This window comes from Pantherophis guttatus, chromosome 1 (assembly GCF_059756535.1).
Source record: "Pantherophis guttatus breed Tessera chromosome 1, ASM5975653v1, whole genome shotgun sequence".
Classification (NCBI taxonomy): Eukaryota; Metazoa; Chordata; class Lepidosauria; order Squamata; family Colubridae; genus Pantherophis; species Pantherophis guttatus.
In genome coordinates this window covers 204238970-204266598 of record NC_142063.1, presented here as the reverse complement: position 1 = coordinate 204266598, position 27629 = coordinate 204238970, and the positions used below count along the sequence as shown (strand labels likewise).

Genomic DNA, 27629 nt, shown 5'->3' with positions numbered 1-27629 from the left:
AATGCAATCAGGGAGGGAGCCAATCTGATTTCCACTGGAAGTGTTTCCAAATGCCAACATTTATATTAACAAATATTTTATTATTATTATTACTTCAATTTATACAATTTATTCAGCCCTAAGACAATCAAAGCCACTCATACAGCCTAAAAATGAAAATGAAAACTAGTTTAAACAAGTAGCTCAAATAAACAATTAAAATGACTTGAAACATGAATTAAAGAATGATATAATGAATATCAAAATTCAGAATGATCACACTAAGCTAACAGAATTTAAATTACTGCAATTGATTTTAGGACGTTTCCTATATTGAGTTTTATGGTGTTAACTCACTATATATTTGACTTTTACTTTACACTTTTTTAAGTTTCATACTTATGTATAGAGAAGGAGTTCTCCTCAAAAATATCTAATATCCAATTTAGGGTTTGAACGCAGGTGATAAACAAACGCTCCAGGAGGATTGCTTTCTTATTTCCCTCAATACGAATGCACAGGACAACTTTGAACAGTTTGGCTGGTGGAAGTCTTGCCCTTTTGGGAAAGGCTCACACTAAAAAAACTGTTCCAGGCAAACACAAGCAGAAAGTCAGGTGTCCTTGCCCTGTTTTGGTCAGAACATCCCCCCCCCCATATTTCAGTAACAAGAAACTATGGCTCCCCACAAATAATTACAGGTAGTCCACAACTTACAACCATCTATTGAGCAGCTGTTCCAAGTCACAACAGCACTGAAAAAACTGACTTTCAACTGGTCCTTGCATTTATGACCATCACAATGTCACTATGATCCCACGATCAAAATTTGCAACCTTCCCAGCTGGCTTCTAATAAAATCAATGTGGGGAGGCGAGAGCTGGATTTGTTTAATGACATTCACTTAACAAATGCAGTGATTTGCTTAAAAGCAAAAAAGGGTGTAAAATCAGCTGTGACTCACTTAATAACCATCCTGCTTAGCAAATTGGGAATTGTTGTTCCCAATTGTGGTTGTAAATCAAGGACTATCTGTATATCAGGGAGCAAGGCTTCTCTCGGTTATGCTCCATACCCTTGATATCACCAGCTCACAAAACAAGTAGAGGAGCTGATCAACACCATTTCTCCACTCCATTTACAGACACGCTGTCACAGGGCCTCTGAAGTATACAGAATGGTGTTTCTGAATGTAACACAGGAAATAAAATTGTATGTGACAGGTCAAAACATACATAAAATAAATCCCTGCATTTTTTTCAACAATTATGCAGGATGTTTGTACCATTCCATACAAACCTAGTTACTAGATTCAGAAACTTCAGATATATTCCATACAATAAGAAACAGAGTTCTGGAGGAAAAATACCTACTGTATATACTTTATTAAATATTAAATAGTCAATGGCCAAGTTACACCCTACTTTGTACACAAAGGTGTGTCTATACTGTTAATAACATACAAAATACTGGGATTCAATCTTGTAAGGGTTCTGAGTAATTCTATTCTATGTAGAAACTGAAGCTACACAACTGGTTTGAAACCTGTTTCAGTGGTGTGGGAGAGTTTAACTAGATAAAGCAGACAAGGCAAAAACATTACAGCATCATTGTCTGAAGTCATTAAGCAAGCAATTTTCAATGTAGTGTAATTAATACCAATAATAGTGAGATCCAAAGGACGTGAACCCCCCCCCCTTCCAATAGCTTCAAGAGATATTTCTTCTTTATTTCAATAACTATTTTAAGACTGCTTAATAGGCACTTGTATAGGAAGAAATGTATGTTCTTCCTCTACAATGATTTCTCAGGTGCTCTCAAAATGTGTTACAGAAAGACTGGAAATCGTTATAGAGGTATGAAGAAATACCCTTTTTTCAAGTACGGTAGATTATTGTGAAAATTTCCCCTTCCCTTTTCTTTTCCCATCATAACTCTATAACATTCACAAGGGCTGTATAGTTCTATTTCTGATTTTTTTTAGGGGGTGGATTGCAGTGGGGATGGAAAGTCTGCATCTTCAATTCTTTATCAAGGTTTACTAGTAAACCACTGCTTTTTACCATTCAAAATTACCACAACCTCCCACAAGATCCCCACAGGGCTGTGTCTTGAGCCCACTACTATTCACTTTGATGACCCACGACTGCTGTAGCAAATTTGCTACGAATCATATTGTGGAAGTATGCAGATGATACGGCAGTGGTGGGTCTTATCCAGGACGACAATGAAAATGCTTATAGGGAAGCGGTGAAAGCTCTGGTGGACTGGTGCTGTTGTGGTCCGCCAGCAGCCTGAGGAGTTGGCAGCGGAGTCGGACAGCGATGAGGCTGAGGAAGAACATGGGCCAGCCCTGGAGGCTGCGGAAGGCCCAGATGAGGGTTCTGCATCGGAGGCAGAGATGGGGCCAGGGCCATTGGGGAATGAGGTGCGGACTCCAGAGCCTCCAGAGACTGATAGGAGTGAGGCAGAGGAACAGGAGGAGCCTATTCCTAATGCACGCATGAGAAGAGCTGCCAGAAGGCAAGAGCAGCTCAAGCAAAGAGGACAACTCGGGAGTAGGGCCAGGAGATGATTGGCCCCTCCCATAAGGCTTAAAACAGACCAGCAACGGCGTTTGGGCTTTGCCGGAAAACAACGTTGGTAGCTTCGTCTTCTTCATCTACGTCTTGCGTTGATTTTTGTATCTGTGACTTCTGAATGTTTGCCAAGAAAGGCCTTTGGCAGTTTGCCTAATTGGATCAAGGTTTGCGATAGGACTGAGGAATTTGTGTTGGGAGGAATTTGCTTTAATTTAGTTGAAAGATGCTGGGAATGAAGTAATTCTCAGCTGTTCAAATAAAGTTTGTTTTTTCGCTGACTGATTTTTCTACTACTTACTTGGGCCTGGGTCACAACAGGTGCAATAAAAGTAAGCTGGTTCTAAATGTTAATAAAACAAAGGAGATCATAGTAGGTTTTAGAAAGAGCTGGCACAGTCATATTCCATTCAGTATTAAGGATGCAGCTGTATAGGTGGACAACAGTATTAAGTATCTGGAAGTGCAGATAACTAACAATCTGAACTGGTCTCTCCACACGTCATCCTTAGTGAAGCGTGCAAATCAGTGTCTGCATTTCCTGCGTCAGATGAGGAGAGCATATCTTTCAAAGTGGTTTTGGAATATTTCTAGCAGGACTACCAGATTCTGTAACAGCTTTGTTCCCTATGCCATCCGTCTAGTAAACTCACAAAATTCGTTTTCTCGTCATTGTACATGTACATCCGAACTAGACTGTGTTGTTTCTCTGTGTCGTATAATATATGTGGGTATATGGATAATTTTGTGTTTGTTTGTTTGTTTGGACATGTTTATGTAGTGTATATTGGAGGTGGTGACCCTTTGAGAGCTGTATGCACTGAAATTTCATTTTAATGTATGCTGATTAGCGTACATTCAAAGTGACAAAGTTATTTTAAGCCTCAGAAAGGGTGCTTTATGACCCATAAAGCACTTTTAGCCATCATAAAACTTCACACTATTGTCCCATTCCCCCCCAACACACACACATCACATGACTGCATTTGGGCACTTGGCCACTAGTTTGCATTCACAACTGGTTGCCAAGTGCCCTACCATGAGCATCATTTGGAATCTTCTTTACTGGTTTTCCCACAAAATCATTAGGAAAGTTGCAGGGAAGGTTGCAGGTGGAGGGGATGGAAGAGAGCTGATCCACAAAGGATTTCCCCTTTTTGTACAGAGGGGAGGGGAAATCTTTTGGCAGGCTTCAGGAACGGAGCTGAAATTCTAAGGATTTTACACATGTCCTTTACCAAGAAAAACAAGTATCTTCCAAAGCAAATTAAGCTAGCAGTACTCTCTATGTGACTAATATTTAATGTATAAAAATAATTAGGCTGAAGGATAGGTTATAAAAATTACATATTTACATAAAGCAGTTGCTTTTTTTTTCTTTTAGTTTTTTTTAATATAATTCAAGTAGAATATTATCCAGCTGAAACAACAATGTACTTTTCCAACTAATAGATGTTCTTCTTCTTTACTTCCTCTTTTACCACTTGAGGTATTGAGAGACCACTTTGGATGTCAAGGAAAATAGATGTTACTACTGTAATTAAAACAATAAATGGAAAAGTATGTTTTCTTACAGGTCCTTTTCTCCAATACTAATAAAGCAAAGTAAGAAAATATTCTTAATAGTCCAAACAATCATGTTCTCCATATATATTAATTAGATGTGTTAGTTAGCTTAGGAACAAAGTGGATTACAACAGTCAAACTGTACAATTTTAGAGGAATATTTTAAGAAGGGGAAAAAGTCAATTTTTAATGAAAAAACACTGGCCATAAATATGAAGCAAAACTATATGACTGCCTGTTTTTTTTCTCCAAACGTATTACTATCTGAGAATAAAATTAAATACAACTATATCTGGCAGTTAAAATAAAACACTAGAAGGAAAAGAATACTGATAAGTATTTTGGAGTTCTCTATACATTTTCATACCAGAAATATAAAACCTTGGGCAATATCCAACAAAATAGGCTTATTTGCCACCAGAGTGTATTTTTCACCCTCACTCCAAAACCCTGCATGATTCCCAAATTTACTTCAGAAAATTTATAAATCTCCTAAAGCAACTTTGGCAGGACAAAATATGTCTCCTTGAGGAATACTGTCTTCTCACCACATCTCTGTACAGTGAAATGATATCATTAGGTTAATCCCTGATTTGGATTGAATTAGCTATATCAAACACTGCCAATTTAACACCAACCAGGTATCTCACAATTACCATCTGTCTTGATTGCTCAGTTCTGAATGTTACTTTTAAACAGGTTATACTTGTTTTACATATCTTAAATATTCCAGAACGGAATACAATGTGGCCATACTGTACTTCAGTGGTGGGTTGTCCCCGGTTCATACTGGTTCTATATAACTGGTAGTAAAATCGGCAGGAGGCTCCGCCCACCGAGCCCGACATCATCAAAATGCTTCTGTGCATGTGCAGAAACTTCTGCGCTTGCGCAGAAGAGCGCATGCAAGTGAAACCCACTGTGAACTGGTAGTAAAGGTAAGTAGAACCCACCACTGCTGTACTTGTTGATGGCCTATGGCAATGCCAGGTTGGGGATGGTGGCACATCCATCCTTGTGCTCCTTGATTACTCAACATCTTTTGAAACCATCAATCACAATACAGGTAGTCTTTGTTTAACAACCAGAACTGGAGCCAGCAATCCAGTCATAAAGCAAAGCAATCACTAAGTGAAAACGCAATTGTGATTTTGCTTTGCTTTGCTTTACAGATCTGGGAAGATCTTTACAGACCTTTTTCATCATTGATGTAACTGTTGCTAAATGAAGCAACCAATAAAACAAAACTTAGCCTCCTGGCCTAGGAATTAGAGGCTCCAACGCACAGAATTAGATTGTTTGAGGGACCATTTTTCTCCCATAGTTTCTGCTTATACAGTAAGAGATGTCATAGATGATATATTTCAAGTTCCCTTGATTTAAACAATGCCATCTATCATTATCCAAGAAGCATACCTTCTGCTTGATCTTTGGAACAAGATCCCTTCAGAAATCCATGTGACTCTCATTGTAATGGCATTTCAAAAGGCCTTGAAACCTGGCTGTTTCCCAGGGTAGGGTAGGATAGGGTAAATGGCGTACCACAGTCACATGAACTTATTTTACAAGAGTTTTGCCAAAAACTGGCACTTCTGGTTTTCAGCAAAACCACACCACTTGGTTTACTTAATAAATACTGCAACCACTTTACAACTGACCACCACCCCAAAAAAATCCTTGACTTGTTTTATGACAGGTACAATATACAACCATAATGGACAGGCTCCATTACAGTCGCATGCCAATGACTACTTGTACCTACAAGTAGTGCATTGATGGGACAGATGTTTATCTTGCTTATCACTATGTTTAATGTTTTTGTTATTGTTGATTAATATTGTGAGCAGATTAGAACTGTTTTGGAGAGACACCTAAATCTAATAAAATAAATTTACATCATTATCATTATTATTATTACAACTTATGTGGTTTCTCCTAAAAGCATATTCTCAAAATTTTAGCTACAGTATGTGAGTGCCTTTAACTACAATTTTTATTCAGATGTTCTCTAATCAAATTTATGAAAGTCCAGTTTACAATGAGTTTAAATAAGGTACAACTGAGAAAATATGGAACAATATTTTCATTAACTGAATACAGAATATAAATTTTATCAAGGTATTGCGCAAAGTATAACTAATTAAGTCTGCAGCATGCCTAAATAAAATCACTATGAAACAAATTAAATCAACTCAATATTTATTCTATACAACCCTACATTAATATAGAAGACAGTATGAAGCAGACATTCAATAATAACCCAATAATGGATTCTTAACCATAAAGCCTTCTACTCTAAACATACCGGTACTTTAATTACAAACATGAGGAGGAAAAAACTTGCAGTTAGAAAGTTGGAGAGTTCCACCCTGCAGCCACCTGTCCTCTTTTCCTTCGCAAAGAATGCCTCACTCGCTCAGTTTTGGTTCCAAAGCATTTTTCAAGAGAAGATAGTGGATAATTGCAGAGCAGGTAGGTTTAAACTAGGGAGGGTGGAGAGTAACCTGGAGAGACTGGAAATACAGTAATCTATTGAAGACAACAAGGAGTCTAAAGCTAGTAGGATGAGGGAGGAGAAAGGGAGGGGTGAGGAGGAACACATATACAAACCAAATGCTTACAATGTTATTAGATTAGCCGCTGAAGAGATGTGGTTAATTTATGTTGATATAACCAGCTCCATTTTCAAAATCCATGAACTTTCTAAGCCTTCCAAGAGATGCCTAGAAGTAAATCTATAACCTCATTTAAAATTTACACTGGAAAGTGCTTTTATACTTTTAAATCAAGATTTTCTGGAAGTCTTGCAAAAAATATGCATAAGTAAGACTGCACGTACAATTTTTTCAGTGGTACTAAGTAAGAATCTCTAATTGTCCAGGGAGCAATAATTTACAAAGCATCATTTATTACAATGACAACTTTTGTGTCTACATCATAATGAAATATATGCTTTCTCATTTATAAACAGAATGACTATTTAAGCCAAAGAAAGTTACTGTGAGAATGCTTCAAATTTTATCTGACACTTTACAGCATAGGTATATACCTTTTTTATGTTGAAAGATGCATAACTTTATTTATTTTTTTCTTCTTCTCTTCAATCATCTCCAATTCCTGCCTTAGGCATAAAGCCAGATGGGTGACCTTGGGCCAGTCATTTTCTCTTAGCCTACAGAGGAGACAATGGCAAACCACTTCCAAAAAACCTTACCAAGAAAACACACGGACTTGTCTAGGCAGTTTCTGAGAATCAGACAGGACTAAACAGAAGGGAAAACAAGGAATGAAACTAAAGACTCTCTATCAGGCCAGAGTAAATAATATTCTAGGCATCTAAGGTACAAACTTGCTCAGATTTAGACTGAATGGGCAGATCCAGTTAAGGTAAGAGAAGCATGGTTTTTCTTGGTTAAATGGGAGAGCTCAAGCCTATAACTCCAGAGAAAATGTACAGCACGCTTGGAACTATTCAGCTAGTCACCTGTTTGTTACTCTTTGCCTACCCTGGTATGCTGTGGTATTGGCTTCTCTGAAAGATTAAGTGGTTCCATCAGCCTTTTAAGTAGTCATGCACTCTTCCTTCAAGAATTGATCACTGAACTCAATCATCCTGGATAATATTGATTCAGTTTTCAATCTTCATCTTTTGGGGAAGATCACTGAATAGTGGTAGAACTGCAGCTACAAGAGGATCTTGGTTTTAACAAATTATCTGGATCCTTTCCAAGTCTGTGTCCATTGACTGTTGATGACCTGTGGTAGAGGTGAGGTAGGAGTGGTGCAACAATAATGGGCTTCTTAGATCTCTCTGTGGCTATCATCCTCAGACCATGAAAAAAGTGAGAGTTGGAGCACAATATTACCATAGTTCTCCACTGTGGCCAGTTCTAGTAAGTGCTAGTAAATAGGGAGACTGGAGCCCCCAATTTGTGAGGTACCTCAGAGATCAATGCTCTCACCCCTACTGTTTTAACTACAGAAGGGCATCAAGAAAGATCTGAGGTCAGATATTATCACTACATTGATGATACTCATTATACAAGTCAACTCCTGGACTATTAAGCAATGGTGGTCTAAAAATTTCACCCAAAAAAATCAATTGATCAATTAGTATGCAATGCATCTATCCCATTACCTTTTAAGCTCCAAACACGTATTTCTATGGTGCAATATCAGAATATTCATAGCTGCATTATGAAATATCACATGCACTGTGATATGTACTTAGTTTAGAAATAATTGAAAGTACTTTCAGTGTATAACAGGTTTTAGCAAAATGTATCAGACAAGTGAGTTACTTTGGGGTACTACATTTTCAAAACCATTGCCAAAGTAACCTTAAGATTTTCCAGGAACTCAACAACAAAAACAGATCCTCACTGTTGCCTGTGTCTGCGTGGAAGTTGCAGACACACTGGCCCCTCATTATAACACACAGGAGAGCTTTTAAATTCTCTCAATGTTCTGCAAGATTGAAATAGCATATGAATTCCGAATGTGAATGACACGGAACTCTATGATTCACAGTGTTAAAATACACATGAAAAATATTAAAAGCAGCTATTTTTAAAAGTCCATGAAGTAATCACTTATCCTGTTTTTCATCAAGGTAAAGAAACGAGACCTACATCCAAAAATGTAAAACGTTCAATTAAAATGTATAAAATAATCTGAAACATTAGATTATCATTCACTTGTAAGTCTATTTATTTATTTCAAACACAGACTGAAAAGCATACAAGTAGTCCTCGACTTAACAGTTCATTTAGTGACCGTTCAAAGTTACAACAGGACTGACCCTTTTTCACACTTAGGACGACTGCAGCATCCCCATGGTCACATGATCAAAATTCAGACGCTTGTCAACTGATATTTATGACAGTTGCCGGTTCCCAGGGTCATGTGATCACTTTTTGTGACCTTCTGACAAGCAAAGTCTGTGGGGAAGCCAGATTCATTTACCACGTTACTAACTTAACAGCAGTAATTCACTTAACAACCGTGGCAAGAAAAAGTCGTAAAACGAGCCAAAACTCAACACTTAACAACTGTCTCACTTTGCAACAGAAATGTTGACTCATTGTGGCCGTGAGTCGATATTGACACCTGAAAATGATTTCAAAGCGTTTTGGGGGGGGAAAACAACAGCTCTTCAAAAAATTAAAGTTGGTGCAGTTTTAAGTCACTTGTGTTTTTCTTTTAAACGGCACTTCCACTTTCAACCAGAGAGGGAGCCCCGCTCCAAACCCATTGCTGCCTGGCACAACAGACACAGAAATGTGGGTGAAAGAGAGAGAGAGGGGGGAAAAAAAAAAAACCCCACACATATTCTTGTAGCGGCTGTCTTGTCAATTGTTCAAAGCCAGACAAATCCCCTCTTTTGCGCAAACCTCTCTCCGGCTCTTTCGCCCGCGCCAGGCCGTCCCTTTTGCTTCTCCTCCTCCTCCCCACTTGCAACGACCTCCAGGCTTCTTGTTCGGCTACACTCAGGCTCTCTTTAAGTCGCCCTACCTCAAATGACCTCCCTCGCAATCGCAGCCCGCCTCTCCCTCCTCTTCTTCTTTCCTCCCCCCTCCCTCCTCCTCCTCTCTCCCTGAGCGCAGCGCTCTCTCGCCGCTCACGTCTCCCTCTCGCAAACATTCCCCAGCCGCCAAACGGCGCTTCTCCACCACAACCACCAGCGCTCTTTCCCGAGGGCGTCCTCCTTCCCCAAATCAAGACAACCCCCCCCCCCACACACAACACACACACACCCGCCCGTTGTCCTCCTCCGACCCGACTCCTCTCAACCTCCTCCCACGGGGCTTCGCAAGCCCCTCAACCACAGCGGGGGAGCCTTTTCCCCGCTCATGCCAAGAGTTCAAGCAGGACCCCCCCCCACTCCACCCCCCCAATCCCTCTCTCTCTCTCTCTCTCTCTCTCTTCCCAGCCAGCCGCTGACACTCCAACCTTGACGGCCGCACCGAGACAATGAGACGCCGCTCCGCTCCCCTTGCGGCGGCGTTGGCGGCGACCCCTTCCCCCCCACCACCACACCACCACCAGCCGCCCGTCAAATATGACTCGAGCCGCCGGGGTTCTTCGGACTCTTTTTCCAAAATGCCCCGCGCTTGTCCCGGCTTCGGCTCCCCTCTTTTTCTTGCTCCTCGTCGCCCCCTTCCTCGGCTTACCCGGACCGAGTCCTCATCCTGACCGGCCGCTGCTGCTGCTGCTGCCGCCGCCGCGGCTGCCGCTGCTGCTTTGGCACTAGTCCTAGACAAGCGGGTCCTGGATGAGATGAAATGGCTGCCGGACCCCGGGACCACCGCCGCCGCCGCTTTCCCGGAGAGACGCTGAGATTGGGAGCTCTTTCGGGTGTTCACCATGGCCTCACTGCAGCCACCCCGGGAAGGGCGGCGCTGCCGCTGACTCCACCGCCTCTGTTCTGAGGAGCGAGGCCGCCGCTGAGCCAAAGAACAAGGGCCCGAAGGCGCGGAGCGCTTCTGCTCCTCCTCCTCCTCCTCGTTCTCAGCTCAGTCACCCACCACTAACTGGCCGCCATTACTCGTTCTCTCGTCCCTTTCTCTCCTCGGTCACGGCGAAGCCTCCCGCTTCCACTGCGAGGCGCTGCTCCGCCGCCGCCTCTCATAGGGCCGCCTCTTCTTCCACCTCCTCCCTACACCTGGCAACATAGAGCTGGAAAATGATGAGAGCGTGACATGCAGCCTGAACTTCCGGTGAAGAGTGAAAGCCGTCATAGGCCGCGAGTGTCTATGAGCCCCGGTGGTGCCGCTCTATCTTCTTTCATCTCTATGATGGACGTTCTCTGTATACTGTACTGTACTTTTTACATCGGAGGCTAAAGGGGGGGGAGGTGGGAAACCAGTCAAGTTTTAGGCCGGAAGTGCCTGTAGGGATCGCTCTGCTGTTTTCTATGCGTGATGCAATACATGCGGCGCTCTTCAATGGTGTGCTCTATGGTTGTTTTAAACGGGGCGAGGTTAATGAAGGTGAGGGAGGCGGGGAGGATGTTTGCATGTTTAGGTGGGAGCCTCTCGGGAGCTGAACGAAACTGCTGAAACCGGTTTTCAGAAACGGTAACTAACTGTGATTCAGTATTTGCTTTTCTCGGAATGGAGAAAGTGCAGGATCTGATTAAAAAGGATTTCTTCTTAGAAAAGCATGTTTTACTCCGTTAAGTCATGGAAACCTGTTCAACACGTTTCATTCCATTGATTCTTCCAAAGGAAAGATTGTCACCTGGAGCGTGGCGAAGTTTATTGCTCGGTGTTTGTGTTTCTTGCTAATTAACCTGAAGTAATGCGTGGCGCTCCCCGAAACGTACTCACAAAAGTCTGCCTGTAAAACGCCAGTTGAATATATTTTGTTTTCCAACTTAAATGGATACCTTATACAAAATATGCATTTGTATTAAGCTAGTTTCTTGAATCTTAAAATTATGTGAAACCTTTCTGCTTGTTCATGCAATACACTAAGCCAAGATATGGTGTGCTCGTTTTTTGTCATTTAGCACATTGCATTAATCCATCGGATTGTGGTTTATTCAAAAACCATACGTTGCTTAATGCTTTGGGTGAATATAGCCAACTAAGGCAACCGTAATTTTGTAGTTAGCCTGCTAGGAGAAACTGCTCTAAGTTGTTTGAGGCATGTGTCGTGAGAGTATTGGGTTTGTTCACAGGATTGGTGAATGGCCTACTTCCTTCTCTAGGATTAGCCGATTGTTCTCAAAAGCAGGCTTTGAATGACGAATATCTGTTCATGGGAAGGTTTACTTTCCCCATTTTCATTGGGAATGGGGTCATCACACTATGTGCAAAGAAATTATTTGGAGAGCAGACTGAGAAAAGGGGGAGAATGGAGCTATTATTTTCCGATACTTCTAATGACAGTGAAGTACATTCCAACTTCTGTAAATTGGGTAGAAAACAGTACATTAAAGAGAATAAATCAATAATACACCATCTATATTACACCAAGAATATAATAAAAACAAAAGAATATAATACAAACAAAAGACCTTTCGCTACTACAGTATAATATTACAGCATTCCAGCCCCAAGACCTGATGGAATATTTATATTTTTATAGCTTTCCTAAACTGGAGGGAAGGAGCCATCCAGTTATCTGGAGGAATTAATGTTCTGCAGAAGGAGGGCAGAAATTGACAAGCTTCACTTCCATGGTCTTTGGATATGGCATTCCCTGAACAAAGGGACTTGAAGACTGTCGATTTACCAGATCTGGTTGGAGAGGCAAATACTACTGAGAATATATAATCCTACATATATTCATGTGCTGAATCATGGAGGTAATAACTAACACCTTGAATTGCATACATAAGACAGCTGGAAAATCTGAAGTCACCCACATTTTGGACCTGTAGTTTCTAAATTGCCTTCAATGAAAGCCCCACATAGAACACATTGAAGCAGTTCGGATACCTTCCCATTCCAGGAACAGTTGTAAATGACAGACCTGATGGAGATATGCAAAAGTCTTCCTAATCACAGCTACCACCTGCTCATTGAACAAGAGCTGTGAATCTAGGAGGATCACAATGTTACTAGCCAATTCCACCAAAGACCACAAGCCCATCTTGAATTCTGGAATGGGATGGTTTCTGAAACCAAAACCACTCCCATCTTGCTTGGATTATAACTGAATCTTTCTTACCCAACCCAACCCTAACAGGCTCCAACTCAACCCCTCCAAGACCGAGTGGCTGTGGCTTCCGGCGTCCCGATATAGCCAGCTGACGCCATCGCTGGCTATTGGGGGCGAATCACTCGCCCCCACGGAGAGGGCTCGTAACTTGGGCGTCCTCCTGGACGCACGGCTGTCGTTAGAAGATCATTTGGCGGCCGTGGCCAGGGGGGCTTTTTATCAGGTCCGCCTGATACACCAGTTGCGCCCCTTTCTAGATCGGGACTCCCTACGCACAGTCACTCAGGCACTCGTCACTTCCCGCCTGGACTACTGCAACGCTCTCTACATGGGGCTCCCCCTGGGGTGCACCCGGAGGCTCCAGCTGGTCCAGAACGCGGCCGCGCGGGGGATTTTGGGGGCGACGAGACGCTCCCACATGACACCTCTCCTGCGCGAGCTGCACTGGCTCCCGGTGGTCTTCCGGGTGCGCTTCAAGGTGTTGGTGACCACCTTTAAAGCGCTCCATGGCTTAGGGCCGGGGTACTTACGAGACCGCCTTCTGCCACCAATAGCCTCCCACCGGCCAGTACGCTCCCACAGAGTGGGCCTCCTCAGGGTGCCGTCCGCCAGACAATGTCGGCTGGCGACCCCCAGGGGGAGAGCCTTCTCTGTGGCGGCGCCCGCCCTCTGGAACAACCTCCCCCCAGAGCTACGTACAATAACAGACCTCCGGATTTTTCGCCGGGCCCTGAAAACCCATTTATTTCAACTAGCTGGGCTGGCTTGAGTCAAATTTTAAATGGATTTTAAATTGGAATGTTTTAATTATGGCCAAAATTATTTAATTATTTTAAACAGTTTTTAGATTTTGTATGTTTTGTATGTATGTCTTGTTTTTACTTTGGCTGTTCACCGCCCTGAGTCCTACATTGGAGAAGGGCGGTATAGAAATTTAAACAAACAAATAAATAAATAAATAAATAATAGTCATTAGACCTCTGTTGACCCCTCAATGTCAACAACTATTTGCTGTAATGCCAAAGATGTATTATTACGTATCATCAGTTGTGCTAGATAACAACCTCACTCTGTGGCTTCAAATCTGAGTAAAATAGAGTGGGGAGAGCATTTGGCTCTGCAGCATTATACAGCTTAAGAACATTGGGTCTGATCTCTACCACTGATTGGAACTGCCTGTTTATTTAGAGGCAGAATTAGTGAACAGTAGTTCCAACTTTTAGAGGTTGTCCAAAGCAATACATATAGGTAGCCCTTAACCTATTATCAAAATTTAGCCCAAAGTGTATGTTGTTAAACAAGACGGTTAATAGCAATAGCACTTAGACTTATATACCGCTTCAAAGTGCTTCCAGCCCCCTAAGCAGTTTACAGAGTCAGCATATTGCCCCCATTTTATGACCTTTCTTGCCACAGTTGTTCAATAAATCACTAAAATTGTTAAGTTAATAACAAGTTGATCATTGTTAATTGAATGTGGCTTCCCTATTGACTTGGCTTGTCAGAAGGTCACGAAAGGTGATCAAATGAACTCAGAATACTGCAACCATCATAAATACAATCCAGTTGCCAAGGGGACGAATTTCAATCATGTGACCATGGGGGTGCTGCAACAGTTGTAAATGTGAAAAACGGTCATAAATCATTCAGTGCTGTTTTAACTTCAAATGGTCACTAAATAAATGGTTGCAAATTGAGAACTATCTGTATAAGCATCATTCTGTGTGTATACGCAGATAATCCATTTCCTGCAGGGCATACTGCAGTTGCAGAGTTGTTCCTGGAAGAATCCTAGAAAACTCTTTGTACCTACAATGAACTTTGGTACCTCTGTCAGAATCTCTTAAAACTTCCCATTCTCATTTTATACACACACACACACACATATAACTCATCACACGCACAATTAGTCCTCGATTTACAACCACAATTGAGCCCAAAATTTATGTTGCTAAGTGAAACATTTGTTAAGTGTATTTGTCCCATTTTACAACTTTTCTTGCCACATTTGTTAAGTGAATCACTGCAGTTGTTAAATTAGTAACACTGTTGTTAACTGAATCCGGTTTCCCCATTGACTTTGCTTGTCAAAAGGTGATCACATGACGCCAGGACACTGCGACCGTCATAAATGTGAATCAGTTGTCAAGCATCCAAATGTAAATCACATGACCATTGGGATGCTGCAACAGTCATAAGTATGAAAAATGGTCATAAATCACTTTCTTCAGTGACATTGTAACTTTAAACAGTCACTAAATGAACTGTTGTAAGTTGAGGACTACCTGTACATATTTTTGAACATCAGTCACATCCAGTAAATTTATTCTAAATCAAACCGAAAAAGGTAAACATTGCCAATTCTGTTTCTACGATTGAAATATTTTTTCCAAGAATAATATGGCAAATAGGTCAACATTTGGGACTATAGATTGCAGGACCAGCTCTTTTGCAAAGGAGCAGCAACATTTCCTTCTTTCTTTTGCTGGAAGTTTTATTTTTCCCTAAATTATTTTTTCTAAGCTGTTTGCCTCCTCCCTTTTTATGGGGGCTCTATTATTTATTTATGCATGCTTTCCCTGGTCACTGCAGTCTTCCCAAGGCAATTTGTAATACAGTACTGCATCAGCAATATTGCAATATGAAAAGTTCATAAGTTATCTTCAAGAGAATACATGTCTATTTTTCTATTCAGAAAGATTTCAACAATAAGCAAGTACAACCAATTTAACATATACGGTACTGTACGTTATTGCATAATGTCATTGAAAAGTATCTTATGAGAGAAAATAGAGAATTTAATAAAGTACTCTGATGCTTTTGCTATGCAGAAACTCCTTGGTTTTGTTGTTTGAGAACTCCTATAGATACCACCGCATTTAGTGTGCTGAATATACCTTCAGCTATTTCTTGAAAGAACCTCTGGAGGCAATTCCTTCCCTCATTGCTCTTCACGTATATATGAATCATCCATCTCACTTGCTTCCCTGAAAACAATAGTACTGCACAGAAACTTATTAAGGGTTGCAGAATTACCAAGTGAAATGTAATATCCAAATAAATCTGTAGGCTGAAGAATATGGGTCTAGTCTTATTTATTTTTAAATTTCAAAATTTAAAATTTGCTGTCTTAATTCAAAATTAAGACAGCAAAACATCATAAAGGAATATATAGAGACTTATTTTTCTGTGGTGGGTATGTTTATAAATAGGAATATTTATTTTTATTACTGTATCCTACCTTTATTATTTATAAATGAGGCAGAAAACATATCCAAAACACATTTCTCCTCTTATTTTCCCCACAACAACCACCCTGTGAGGTGACTTGAGCTGAGAGTGACTGACCCAAAATCACCCAGTTGGCTTTCATGGCTAAGGCAGGACTTCAGCTCACTGTCTCCCACTATCTAGCCTCTTTGAAGACATCTGCATATTTTAATTTTCTTTCTCCCACTATAGCCCCGATTACCATCTTCCTTAATACAGGTGGTCCTCGACTTATAACAGTTCATTTAGTGACTGTTCAAAGTTACAACAGCACTGAAAAAAGTTACTCATGACCATTTTTCACACTTATGACCGTTGCAGCATCCCCATGGCCGTGCGATTTACATTCAAATGCTTAACAACTGGTTCATATTTATGACGGTTGCAGTGTCCTGGGGTCATGTGGATTACCTTTTGCAACATTCTGACAAGCAAAGTCAATGGGGAAGGCAGATTCACTTAACAACCACTTTACTAAGGAGAAGGGCGGTATATAAATTAAATTAATAAATAATAAATAAATACTAACTTAACAACTGCAATGGTTCACTTAACAAACGTGAGTGTCATGAAATGGGGAAAAATTCAATGAATTTCTCACTTAACAATATTAATTTTGGGCTCAATTGTGGCCGTAAATTGAGGACTATCTGTATTATGGAAGTTTTCGCAAAAAGGGACATAGGGAAAGAAAAACAGGAGATTGTAAAAAAGAGGAAATTTCTTTCCTGTTAAGCCAGTCTTTGCTGAATCAATCCCCCACCAATAATGGGAAGACCTTTCTTTGCCCATTGAAAGCTTTTGTTGGTTTCTTGACATTACCATCACTTTTCTGTCCCTTTTTCATTTTATATTAGGTCCCTTTTTCATCCATACTGTTATCAACCTAAGAATGTCATTAATAAACATTTTTGAGAGTAAAAATCGGTTTTAAGACATTGGCGTCACTAGTGCAGTATCGCTTAGCTCTGTGGATGCAAGACAGTAAAGATCAGACAAGTCACTGCACATCAGTGAAGCCATTTACTTAATGTTAATTTTCTTTTGCAGAGAGATAGGATTTCAGTCTTTGTTTACATTACTCTCCCTCTGTCATTCTCTTTGTTTTTTGAACTTTATTCATATGAAATTCACATGAAATATGTTCTGCAAAAACTAATAGTATGTACTGAAAAAATGCCCAAAGGGATTGGAATCCCTAAAAGAGCATTATGAACATATGGGGAAGGGAGGTATCATTTTTCTAAGCAGCTTTAAAACTGTTAACCATTGGTTAATATTTGTCCTGCTTGCATCCAATTTGCATTTTGTTTCAAAACAGATATATCTTTAAATTTCAACTTGGAAAATGACTTCTCCTTATGTCATATTTTCATTATTTTCTGTAACTATAGAGTAAACCTTGAGCAGTTGGCTCCTTTGTTAGAATCCTTTTCTTAGAAAATATTCATTCTACCATTTGTGGTAGTAATTCTGCAAAGTTGCTATTTGACCAGCATAGGGGACTGAAACAGATGTTGGGGAAAGATTTTGTAAATGAGGATTAAGGAATCAAGCTTTCTGCTTATTGATATTTCCCTTCATTTGCTGAATACCTCTTTTAATAAGACTAATTATTTTGAAAAACCTGAGACTTCCTTCACATACCTCAAGGGATATCCTAGTTTCCCTACCCAGTTAATCATGGATGATGTAACTTAGTCCTGGGTGAAAAGAAACAACAGAAGGTCTAGCTGAGTTATGGAATACAACAAAGTTACTGGCTAGAAAAATAAATCTTGGTCTCCAGGAGAATTTGGGGCTGCTGATCAACAGATGTTTGCAGCTAGGCTCTGCAGTTACATTTATTATTTATGTTTGTAAATAAACTCAAATGTTACAAAACTCAAACGTTACAAACTTCCAATGACCATGCGCTATCTTCAGGATTTTTCATCTTCAAAGAAAATATTGTAATAAGATGTTTCTCTGTGGCTAATGGATATATTGATTTCATGAGACTGTGAATTTGGAATCACAAAATGGATGCATTACAAGTCCATGGCAGAATTGCAACTGCCAGTATTCCTCACCGTTGCCTAGGACAGTGATTCTTAACCTTTTCCTGACCGAGTGCCCAAAGCGCTCCCGAACCCCCAAAATGCACATGCGCCCCACTCCAGCGCATGTGCACAAGCCCCCCGCACGTGCCCCAGCCCATGCATGCGACCTCCCTGCATGCAACCTGCCCCCCGCGCATGCAAGGTAGAGACCCGAAGACCAGCTAGCCAGCGGAAGGCGCACACACATGTGTGGCGGAACTAAACTGGGGCAACGGCTCACGTGCCATTAGAGGGCGCTGTGTGCCACCTCTGGCATGCGTGCCATAGGTTCGCCATCACGGGCCTAGGAGTTGTAATTAAGGAATATCTAGAGAGCTACAGCTTCCCAAGTCCCCTAGAGGGATACAAATGTTCCAAATGAAAATGAAGTCAGAATTATGGATTTTTTTTCTCTACATCTGCACAGGGTGTTTTATATGCTGACTAATGAATTTGTAAAAAGGATCCATACTGATATTGACATATTGATCAAATACTGCATGTTGACAAAAAATATACTTAACACAAGCAACTTCCTATCATTGCAAATATTTGCATTAGAGAACAAATAAACTATATCTGCTTTTTACCGACTATTCTTAAATAGATATTTGGTAATAAGGGATGGCTCTGCATTAATTTAAGATCTGCATCTGTATGAAAAAGCATCCTCCTTTTGGAATTTTTAAGCTTTTATATATTTTGGCACTTATCAAAGCATTATTGGGTCCTAATGATATAAAAACTAAGTCTGAATGAACAAGGAACAAGTAACTTTGGTGATTTTTCATTTATTTCATGACAAAATACATGCTTGCAGTAAATCAATGTGAAAAACAATCGTCCCTTAGTTTCAGTAAGTGATTGCATCATGTTTTGCTGCAAGAATTGCATGCAAGCACCTCCTGAATTGGTGATCATATATCATCTATGGGGATTTAGTCCCATTTCTCTAATAGCCAAGTAACATTAGAGGCTTTATTGGCATAAACTGCTCATTTTGAGTCCTGCCAAAGTGTTGCTGTGGAACTTTGATCTGGACTTAATGACTTTGCCATTCTAAAACACTGAATTTGTTCTTCATTATTTACTATCTTGTAGACATGTCTTATATGTCTGGGGTCACTGTCTTGACCCACTTGCATTTCATATGACAGATGACCAATATTCTCCTGTAAAATCTGATATTCATATTCCATAGATTTCTCATTTATGAAACCTCCTGACCTCCCTTGGCTTCTTTCAAATGCTTTCTGACAAAGTGACAAGTTTCAGTGTTTTTCTTAGTGATTTCCACCTTGCTGTTCTTCCTTGAACCCCATTTTTCATCAACTACTTTTCTGAAGTTAGGGGCGTGAATCTGTAACCATGCAAAAATCTGAATTCTCATTAACTCTTGCTAGTCTGACCAATGCAACTTTTATAGAAATCATGGTCCAAAACATTTGGAGTGACTCAAACCAGAACATAGTACACAATACTTGTTGCTTAGAGATTGCAAGCAGTCCATTCTTTTCTAATTCCCAAGAATCTCCCCAAATGAGATGAGTCAAAATTTTAGGCCCATTTTGGGAAGTGTTGGAGGATTTAAAGAATAATATCAGTGCATTAAAGTTTGCAGGTGCTTGCAGTGCTAATTTTATCCTTTAAAACTTTTGAAAATTCTTTCCCAAATGCCCATAGCCCCCCCACCCCCACCCCAGTATAATGTGGCTCATTAAAAGTTACATAAACATTGGGGTAGTCCTCAGGCAGCCAACGTTTGTTCATCCCTAGATTAAATAAATAATTCTTCCTTTGTTATGGCAACATAAGGCACATTAATCGTATAAGTGGCAGACATTCTAACACGTTAAGTCAAACAATTTAAAATTAATCTTTTAGTCTCTTGTTTCTATGGATTATTGTGATAACCAGTCACGGGGAAAACTCAATGCCATACACAAAGGTAAGATGTAGTTGACAATGATATACCATCCCAAGCATGCACCACAGGCAGCCATGCCTTTTTAAAAAATTGATGGTATGTCCAGTTGTTTCCGAAACAGCATTGAGCAGATGGAATCACTGGATACACCCAAGAGGCAGACGGATATTCCTGAAAGCAAATGAATCAGAATTAGATATGTTTTCCTTATATTTCAGTGCATTTTTTCTGTTCATAAAAATTTTGAGAAATGGCCTGAGTATTGATAAGCTTTCTTTTTGGGAAAAAAAATTGATCTAAAACTTAAGTTTAAGCAAACCTATTAGAAATAGAGGAGCCAGCCATGTGATGTCAAGCTGTGTACTGTATTAAGTTGCTGCTGTATAGTTTGCACTGCCTATCTCTCTGCCTCATCAAGTTTCAGATAGGATCCTTTACCAGTCCTATACCGTAGCATTCACAGGTTAAATCATAATGTGGTCTGATTTTGACTTGGCCTGAACCATGAACCCGATCAACTGATTTATTAAAGAAACCATGGTTAAACGAAACCACGACTTAGCTTGAAATGCGAACCACTCCTTTTGCAGATGGGATAACGCTAGCCTGAAATAGTAAAGTTGCCCCGTCCAACAACCCCTTAACAACGGTATCGCCTAAACACGCGCTTTACTCAACTTGTACAAAAGTCGGCGGTTTCTATCTTCATTCTGCAAGTCCTTGCGGTATGGGATTGCGATTCTGCACGTTTGAGCACGTTTTAAGATGACCTTTATTGTCACTTTTTTCAGTGAACACACCGGCACACATTAAAAATGATTTTAAAAAAAAAATTTTTTTTTTTACACTATCTGACCTCTTGTACAGTCTGAACCCATTTCTCAAAAGACAACGCCACGGGGCTTCCTCTCAGCCTATTTGTATTTAGGAGAGCAGACAGACGATTTCCAACAGCTGAGCTGCTGCTGTCGCGTCTCTCCGCAAGCGTGATCAAACTCCGCCGCCGGAGCAGTCAACTCGCGCTGCTGCTGCTGCTGCTGTGCCAAAGGCAAAATACAGTAGGGATATAAGGCGTCCAGAAGCCGCCAAGATCTTCCAATCCGCTCCTCCCTCCGGATCAATAAGAGCCAGCAAGGTCCTCCCCTCTATGGGCGGAAAAAGAGCCCGATGCTGCCCCAGCCAGACGCGCTGGTCGCCGGGGCTTTACGCAATCGGTTCCAAATAGCGCAGCGTGGCGGCCGCCGGTTTCTCCCCTTTGGGGAGGGGAAGTAGGTGACTACTGTCGGAGGGAGCGACGCACCGGCCCTGGAAAAGCAGGTAGGCGGAATTGACAGGGATTTCAAGCCGTTGGGCAAAGAAAGCCCAGGAGTGCGAAAGTTAGCGCCGGTAGCAGAGAGTGGCCTCTCATCGAGCGGGAAGCGTGACTCGGCACCTTAAGGGACCGGCCGCGGGAGTTGGCGGGTTTGATCAAGTTGCGTGAAGGTGGGAAGAGCCTTCTTTCTTTCTCTCCGCTCCCCCATCCCCATCCCCGGGGGAAGGCCGGGAGTGGGTGCTTTTGCGGGGAGGCAGGACAAGCAGCAGTTTATTTGATTTCGGAGATGGGTGGGGAAGGGAAGTCGGGCGTTTGGGCGCCCAGCCCAAACTTAAGCGGTTTCAACGAGAAGGCGCCCCAGTGGCGCTGACGTTTTTACTAGCGCCGCCTGTGGTTTTTCATGGTCGACACAAGTTCTTTAAAAGGGTGCTGATTCTGCAAAATATAGTTTGGCTGAGGGCCAGACCGTGATAAACCACAATGTACGTGTGGCTTTGGCCGGGAGCCAATTGTGGTTTATTGGACGACCTACGCGTAAATGGAAGATAGTGCAGTCCAATAAAGTACGCGCGTCTCAATCTCCTCGCGTCGTTCCTTTGCCGTGTATTGATTCAGTTTGCCGTCCATTCGGAAGCATCGCTTCGAAGCAACCTCTGAAGAGTTCATACTGTAGGGTATTTTTAGATCAAAGCGTCCAAGTCCTTTCTGATTTCTGTTCTTCCGAAGTAAAGCGAAAGTTGCTCTCCTGAGGAAAAAGAAAATCCATATTGAGAAATACCTTCAGTACGCGAATTAAAGATTTAAAAATCATTGGTTTCGATGTGAATTCCACATTATGCTACTGGAAAATGTGACTGGCCAGGATAATTTATGATTAGGTGGATCTGCATACCCAAGAAGCTGGATTTCTTCAGGAAACCATGGTTAAGTTAATTGTGTGTTGTGTTAGACATTGGCAGTGAGGGATTAGGAAAATAAGATGGTAACATTTGGGAAAGGATAACAGTGTGACACAGGGATAGGAAGATCCTTGTTTTAAAGCTGGAACTGCAGCTTTAAGATTCAGATAAGATTTAAAAACAATAGCTTACATTACAGCAGAAGTCCCTTCATTTTTGCTAATCAAATGTTACTATCAGTATATTTGGATTGTTGAGATATAGAAGGAATGCTTATTTTGTGCTGTGTTATAAATAGATTAAAATATCATCAGCCTCCTGCTCTTTATCTCCCTCTACAGTATTTATACTATGTGAAGCTAAGTTTTTTTGTACCAAAAAAACATTGTGCATTTGTTTCTTGTTAATGGAGTGCAGTAGTGCCTTCTGTCTTTCTTGATGCCCAGAAAAATCCAATAATCTTATTAGAAAAATAGGGCTTTGGATATTTCTGTTGCAAATCTGTCAGAATTTGTTTAACCCCTGCATGCAGTGACGTTTTTAGAAGCAATAGGTTTTCTGGACTTTAGTTGAGATACAGTACTGACATGATTGTCATGATGTCCTGTACTAGAAAATTTTATGGGGATCTGGTCACATTCCTGGGCTTCTCAGCAGCTTCTGATAACACTAATCCTAACCAGATTATTTATTTATTTGTTTATTTATTTATTTATTTTTGAATTTGTATACCACCCTTCTCCCTGAGGACTCAGGGCGGTGAACAGCCAAATAAAAACATCAAATACAAATATTAAAATACAGTTTTAAAAAAATGTATATAAATTTGGCCCCATTAATTAAAACAATAAACCAAACAATTAAAAACACTTAAAAAGAATTAGGCCAGCCCGGCTTGTTGGAAAAGGAAGGTTTTAAGGGCACGGCGGAAGGCACTGAGGTCATGGATTCTCCTTATCTCAGGGGGCAACTGATTCCAGAGGGTGGGAGCCCCCACAGAGAAGGCCCTCCCCCTGGGGGTCACCAGCCTGCATTGTTTGGCTGATGGCACCCCGAGGAGGCCCTCTCTGTGGGAGCGCACGGGTCGATGGGAGGTCGTCGGTGGCAGCAGGCGGTCTTGGAGATAGCTAGGCCCTATGCCATGGAGCGCTTTAAAGGTGATAACCAACACCTTGAAGCGCACCCGGAAGACCACTGGGAGCCAGTGCAGCTCGCGCAGGAGCGGTGTTACATGGGAGCGCCATGCTGCTCCCGTCACTACCCGCGCTGCTGCGGGTAGAGTGAGAAGGGCAGAGTGAGTGAGTGAATGAATGAATGAATAAAATATCTTAAAAGTAGTTCCATGCATAGAATTTAGTTAATGTGATAGATTGGTTTTGGCAAATTTATAGCAGATACTTAGACAGTTTGGCTTACCATATTTACTGAATATCATGTAATATATTTACTCAAATCATGACTTAGTATGACATGAGCCACATCATTGGGTTACATCTGAGTCCTTAGCTATGATTTAACAATGAATTATTAAATACATATAGTTGGACGGTTCACAAAATATGTTCAGTTATAAACCATTATTTATAAAATACGGTGGCTTAATTCACATATTCTAATTTAAAACCAAGAAACTTCATTATGGCTTTGCATGTTATGAGAACCTGAACAATTTACAGATAATATTGGCTTGGAATTTTAGGAATTATGGTGCCAGTGTAATTTGTTTCTATGTAATGTGACTTTACGCCAGTTATTCTCTTTCAGTTCTGCCTATAGGGCTGGTAATGCACATGTAAACATAGGAAAGGCCCATTGAAAGCTATATTGTTCCCTTAGAAAAAGTGGGTAGAAATGTCTGTGCATCTTATAGAGCGAATATTGAGGCGGGGAAGAAGGGATTGGCCTGTCCTTACCACTACCACTGCCTGTCACCGCTGCTGCCGTTCGCCACTGGGGAACACTGGAGCCTTCGCTGCCAAGCAGCTGATTGGCGGCTGGATCGACCTCCCGGAATACTGACGATCAGCTGTTCTAGGCAGTGGGAATCACTGCCGATTGCTATCGCTGCCAATCACCAAATGGCAGCAGCAGTGATAGGCAGCGGTGGCAATCCCCACTGCCTATAACAGTTGATTGGCGGTATTCCGGGAGGCCGATCAAACTGCCAATCAGCTGCTCGGCAGGGAAGGCTCCAGCGTTTCCTGGTGGTGGTGGCAGCTCAGCTCAGTTGACTGGTGGTGGCCACAACAGAGCGGAACCCTGACACTCTGGGGCTGTGCCCAACCCTGTGCTGGGTCTGCGATAACATGCTGGACCTGACCAGGCTGTTTGCTATTTGCTGCAAGGACTCTAGCCAGATAAATACTGGATGCATGCTGGGAGGCAGAGGCATTTTTTTTTCTTGTTTTCCTCCTTTAAAGCTAATGTGTGTCTTATGGTCTGGTGTGTCTTATAGTGCGAAAAATACAGTAATTATGTGAAGAAATATTTGCTCCTTTCAGATTTTTGTCTGTTCTGCCAGACAAAACACAAAACAAAGTGTAACATAAAATAATCCTTGAAGTCACAAAGAATCCAACAACAGCTTGTAGATTCCTATAGGGATCTGTAAGTTTACAGGTTACTGTTGAAAAGCATTTGGATTTCTGGAGGGACATGACAAATAGTAAAAAATGAACCTTTGGGGATTACATAGATGTTGTTCAGTTAGAAAGCAAACACTATGTTTCAAAATAAGAACTATATACCGACCTGTTTATCAAACATGGAGAAGATAATATATATGGGAGATGCTTTGCTGCCTCTGGAAATGAATGACACACCATCACTGAAGGAATCTTGAATTTGGCTTTCTATCAGAATTTTACAGGAAAATACCAATCCAACTGTCGGTCAGCAAACAAAAAAGTTGATCATGCAACAGGACAATAATCCTGGACATGGAAGAGAACAAATGAAGAAAAACAACTTCAGTGTTTTAGAATAGCCAAGTTAAACTCCAAACTCCATTTATAGAAATGTTGCAGCAAGACCTGAATCAAGCAGTTCATGGTTGCAAAACCTTAAATGCTACAGAGTTGAAGTAACTGCAGTGAAGGAATAGGGCAACATTTCCCACTGTGGTGCAAGCATTAGACCATCAGTTACAGAAAAAAAGCTTGATTGCAGTTATTTCAGCTAAAGGACTTTACAAGCACTTACTGCTTGTAATTGCCTAAGGAGCACATTACCTAGTATACAATATTTGTTTATGAAATAAAATACTGTTGCACAACTTTGATGTTATTTATTTACTCAGATTCCTATCATTAGGACAGGCAGAAAATATTTGGCAATATATGTAAAGAGATCAGCAAATCTAAAAGAGGGCAAATACTTTTTCACAGCACATTAACTATCGTGACTGGCAGTCAACCACAGCCTTGTGGTATGTACATTATGTGAAGCCATCAGAGTTTATTAGTTTTAATAGCAAAAACAAGTAGTCCTCATTTACGACAGTAATGAAAAAGTCAATTTGTGATCAGTCACCACATTTATGATCTTCACATGTAAGGCAAAAGAACAGTGAAGTTCAATCATAAACACAATTGTTGTTTCACTTAGCAATCACTTAACAATCAAGTTGCCAGCCCCAATTGTGCTGCTAAATGAGGACTATGTATATGCATTATATAAAGAACATTTTTTACTGCAATAACTTAAATATGTACTTTTAGTAAGCCAGCATGTATATTTTTTTTTTCAGAATGAACTACTGGTGTACTAATAAGAGAAATTGGCCTGTCTTATAGTTATGGCATGTCTGGAATCTTTGAAACAAAATTAACCATGAATATAGTTACACTTGCATAGGTGAAGGCAACATAGAATGAGGGGGAAAAAGAAATCATTGTTTCTCTTTTATTAAAAAAAAAGAAAATATATGTGCAAATGTAAGATATTTCAATCTTTAAAAAAGAAAGGAAAGGAAGTTTACATTTGTGAAAGACAAACAGAACAGTATTATTATTTGGGATAATAATTTACATGAATATCATCTACCACCATGCTAGTTTCTTTTAGTATTCTATTTTAATCCCTTCCTTTAATATATTTTTATGAACTGGAATTTTAGCTGCATTGAAGGTGCACTTTGAAGCGCCACTGGCACTGTTTGGGCAATTTGATTTTGTTGACAATTTAAACTAGGAATTCTGGTCCTTTGTATAGTTAGCAACCATCAGGGACCTATTGAGCTGCCCTTTTACTCCATAACAAATACAGGTAGTCCTCGACTTACGACCACAATTGACACCAAAATTTCTGTTGCTAAGTGAAACATTTGAAAAATTAAGTGAATTTTGCCCCATTTTACAACCTTTCTTGCCACAATTGTTAAGTGAATCACTGCAGTTGTTAAGTTAGTTACACGGTTGTTAAGTGAATCTGGCTTCCCCATTGACTTTGCTTATAGGAAGGTCAGAAAAGGTGATCACATGATGCCAGGACACTGCAACCGTCATAAATATGAGTCAGTTGCCAAACGCCTGAATTTTGATCACAGGTCCATGATTGTACAATCACTATAAATGGTCATAATTCACTTTTTTTCCAGCGCTATTGTAACTTCAAATAGTCAGTAAACGAACTGTTGTAAGTCGAGGACTACCTACACTCTGTGAATTGGGAAGAAACTTGCCCACCTCCTGTCTTGGAATACTTAGGCATGTACCGGTAACTAACTGGCTTATGTTTGTGAATTTAAAAAGTTGTTTTCTTTCATGATGGTAATACTTTGTTTTAACATTAGGTGGAAGAAAATGCAAGAACTTGACAAGATTGAAATCTTGAATCCAGAATGGTAGGTAGATTTTATTACTTTGATTCTTGCTTATTAATAAACCTAATATGAACTGAAGCATATGTTTCAGCTAGTTTTCTGTGTAACGTATGGGGCTAGTATTAGTATTGTTTAGAGTGGAATGAAAGTTTAAGCAGATGCTTCAGTCTTCTGAAGCTTTTAGTTTGCCACTAAAGTTGGCTGTTCTGGAGAGTCAGTGTCAACTGCTTTCAGTTTTAGAGGAGGAAGATGCTTTGATGGAAGAATTACTCTATAGCTTAATAAGGAAATCAAGATATCTAAAATCAATAGCAATGCTCATTGGAAGTTGCCCAGATGCAAAGATTATTGTAAACTTGTGAATACAGACTGAAGCCTCTCTTCTATTGTACAGTCCAAATCAAATAGTTATACTCCAAAAAAATTATGATAAGAGGTGTGAAAAATCTTTGATTCTAAAACAGCTGTTTCAAGTTCTAAGTAGGGTTGTTCCAACCTTGGTGGCAGTCTTCCCGAAATACTCC

The 27629-nt window shown here is 40.6% G+C and overlaps 2 protein-coding genes across 4 annotated transcripts in view; one reads left to right on the top strand and one right to left on the bottom strand.

Annotated features, from left to right (window-relative positions):
- Positions 1–10972, bottom strand: part of ATAD2B (ATPase family AAA domain containing 2B) — a 73882-nt gene extending 62910 nt beyond the window's left edge. For both annotated transcript variants that reach the window (XM_034432198.3, XM_034432199.3), the window contains exon 1: positions 10298–10972. In XM_034432198.3, the coding sequence (XP_034288089.1) occupies positions 10298–10492 (195 nt within the window). In that variant the 5' untranslated portion in view covers positions 10493–10972. The remainder of the gene's footprint in view (positions 1–10297) is intronic.
- A 46-nt stretch (positions 10973–11018) lies between these two features.
- Positions 11019–27629, top strand: part of UBXN2A (UBX domain protein 2A) — a 28327-nt gene continuing 11716 nt past the window's right edge. Inside the window, exons 1-3 of one of the 2 annotated variants that reach the window (XM_087882338.1) lie at positions 11019–11203; positions 12219–12438; positions 27076–27126. In XM_087882338.1, the coding sequence (XP_087738464.1) occupies positions 27086–27126 (41 nt within the window). In that variant the 5' untranslated portion in view covers positions 11019–11203; positions 12219–12438; positions 27076–27085. Of the gene's footprint in view, positions 11204–12218; positions 12439–21058; positions 21390–27075; positions 27127–27629 lie in introns of those variants that run through there. The other variant, XM_087882337.1, reaches the window with a different exon arrangement.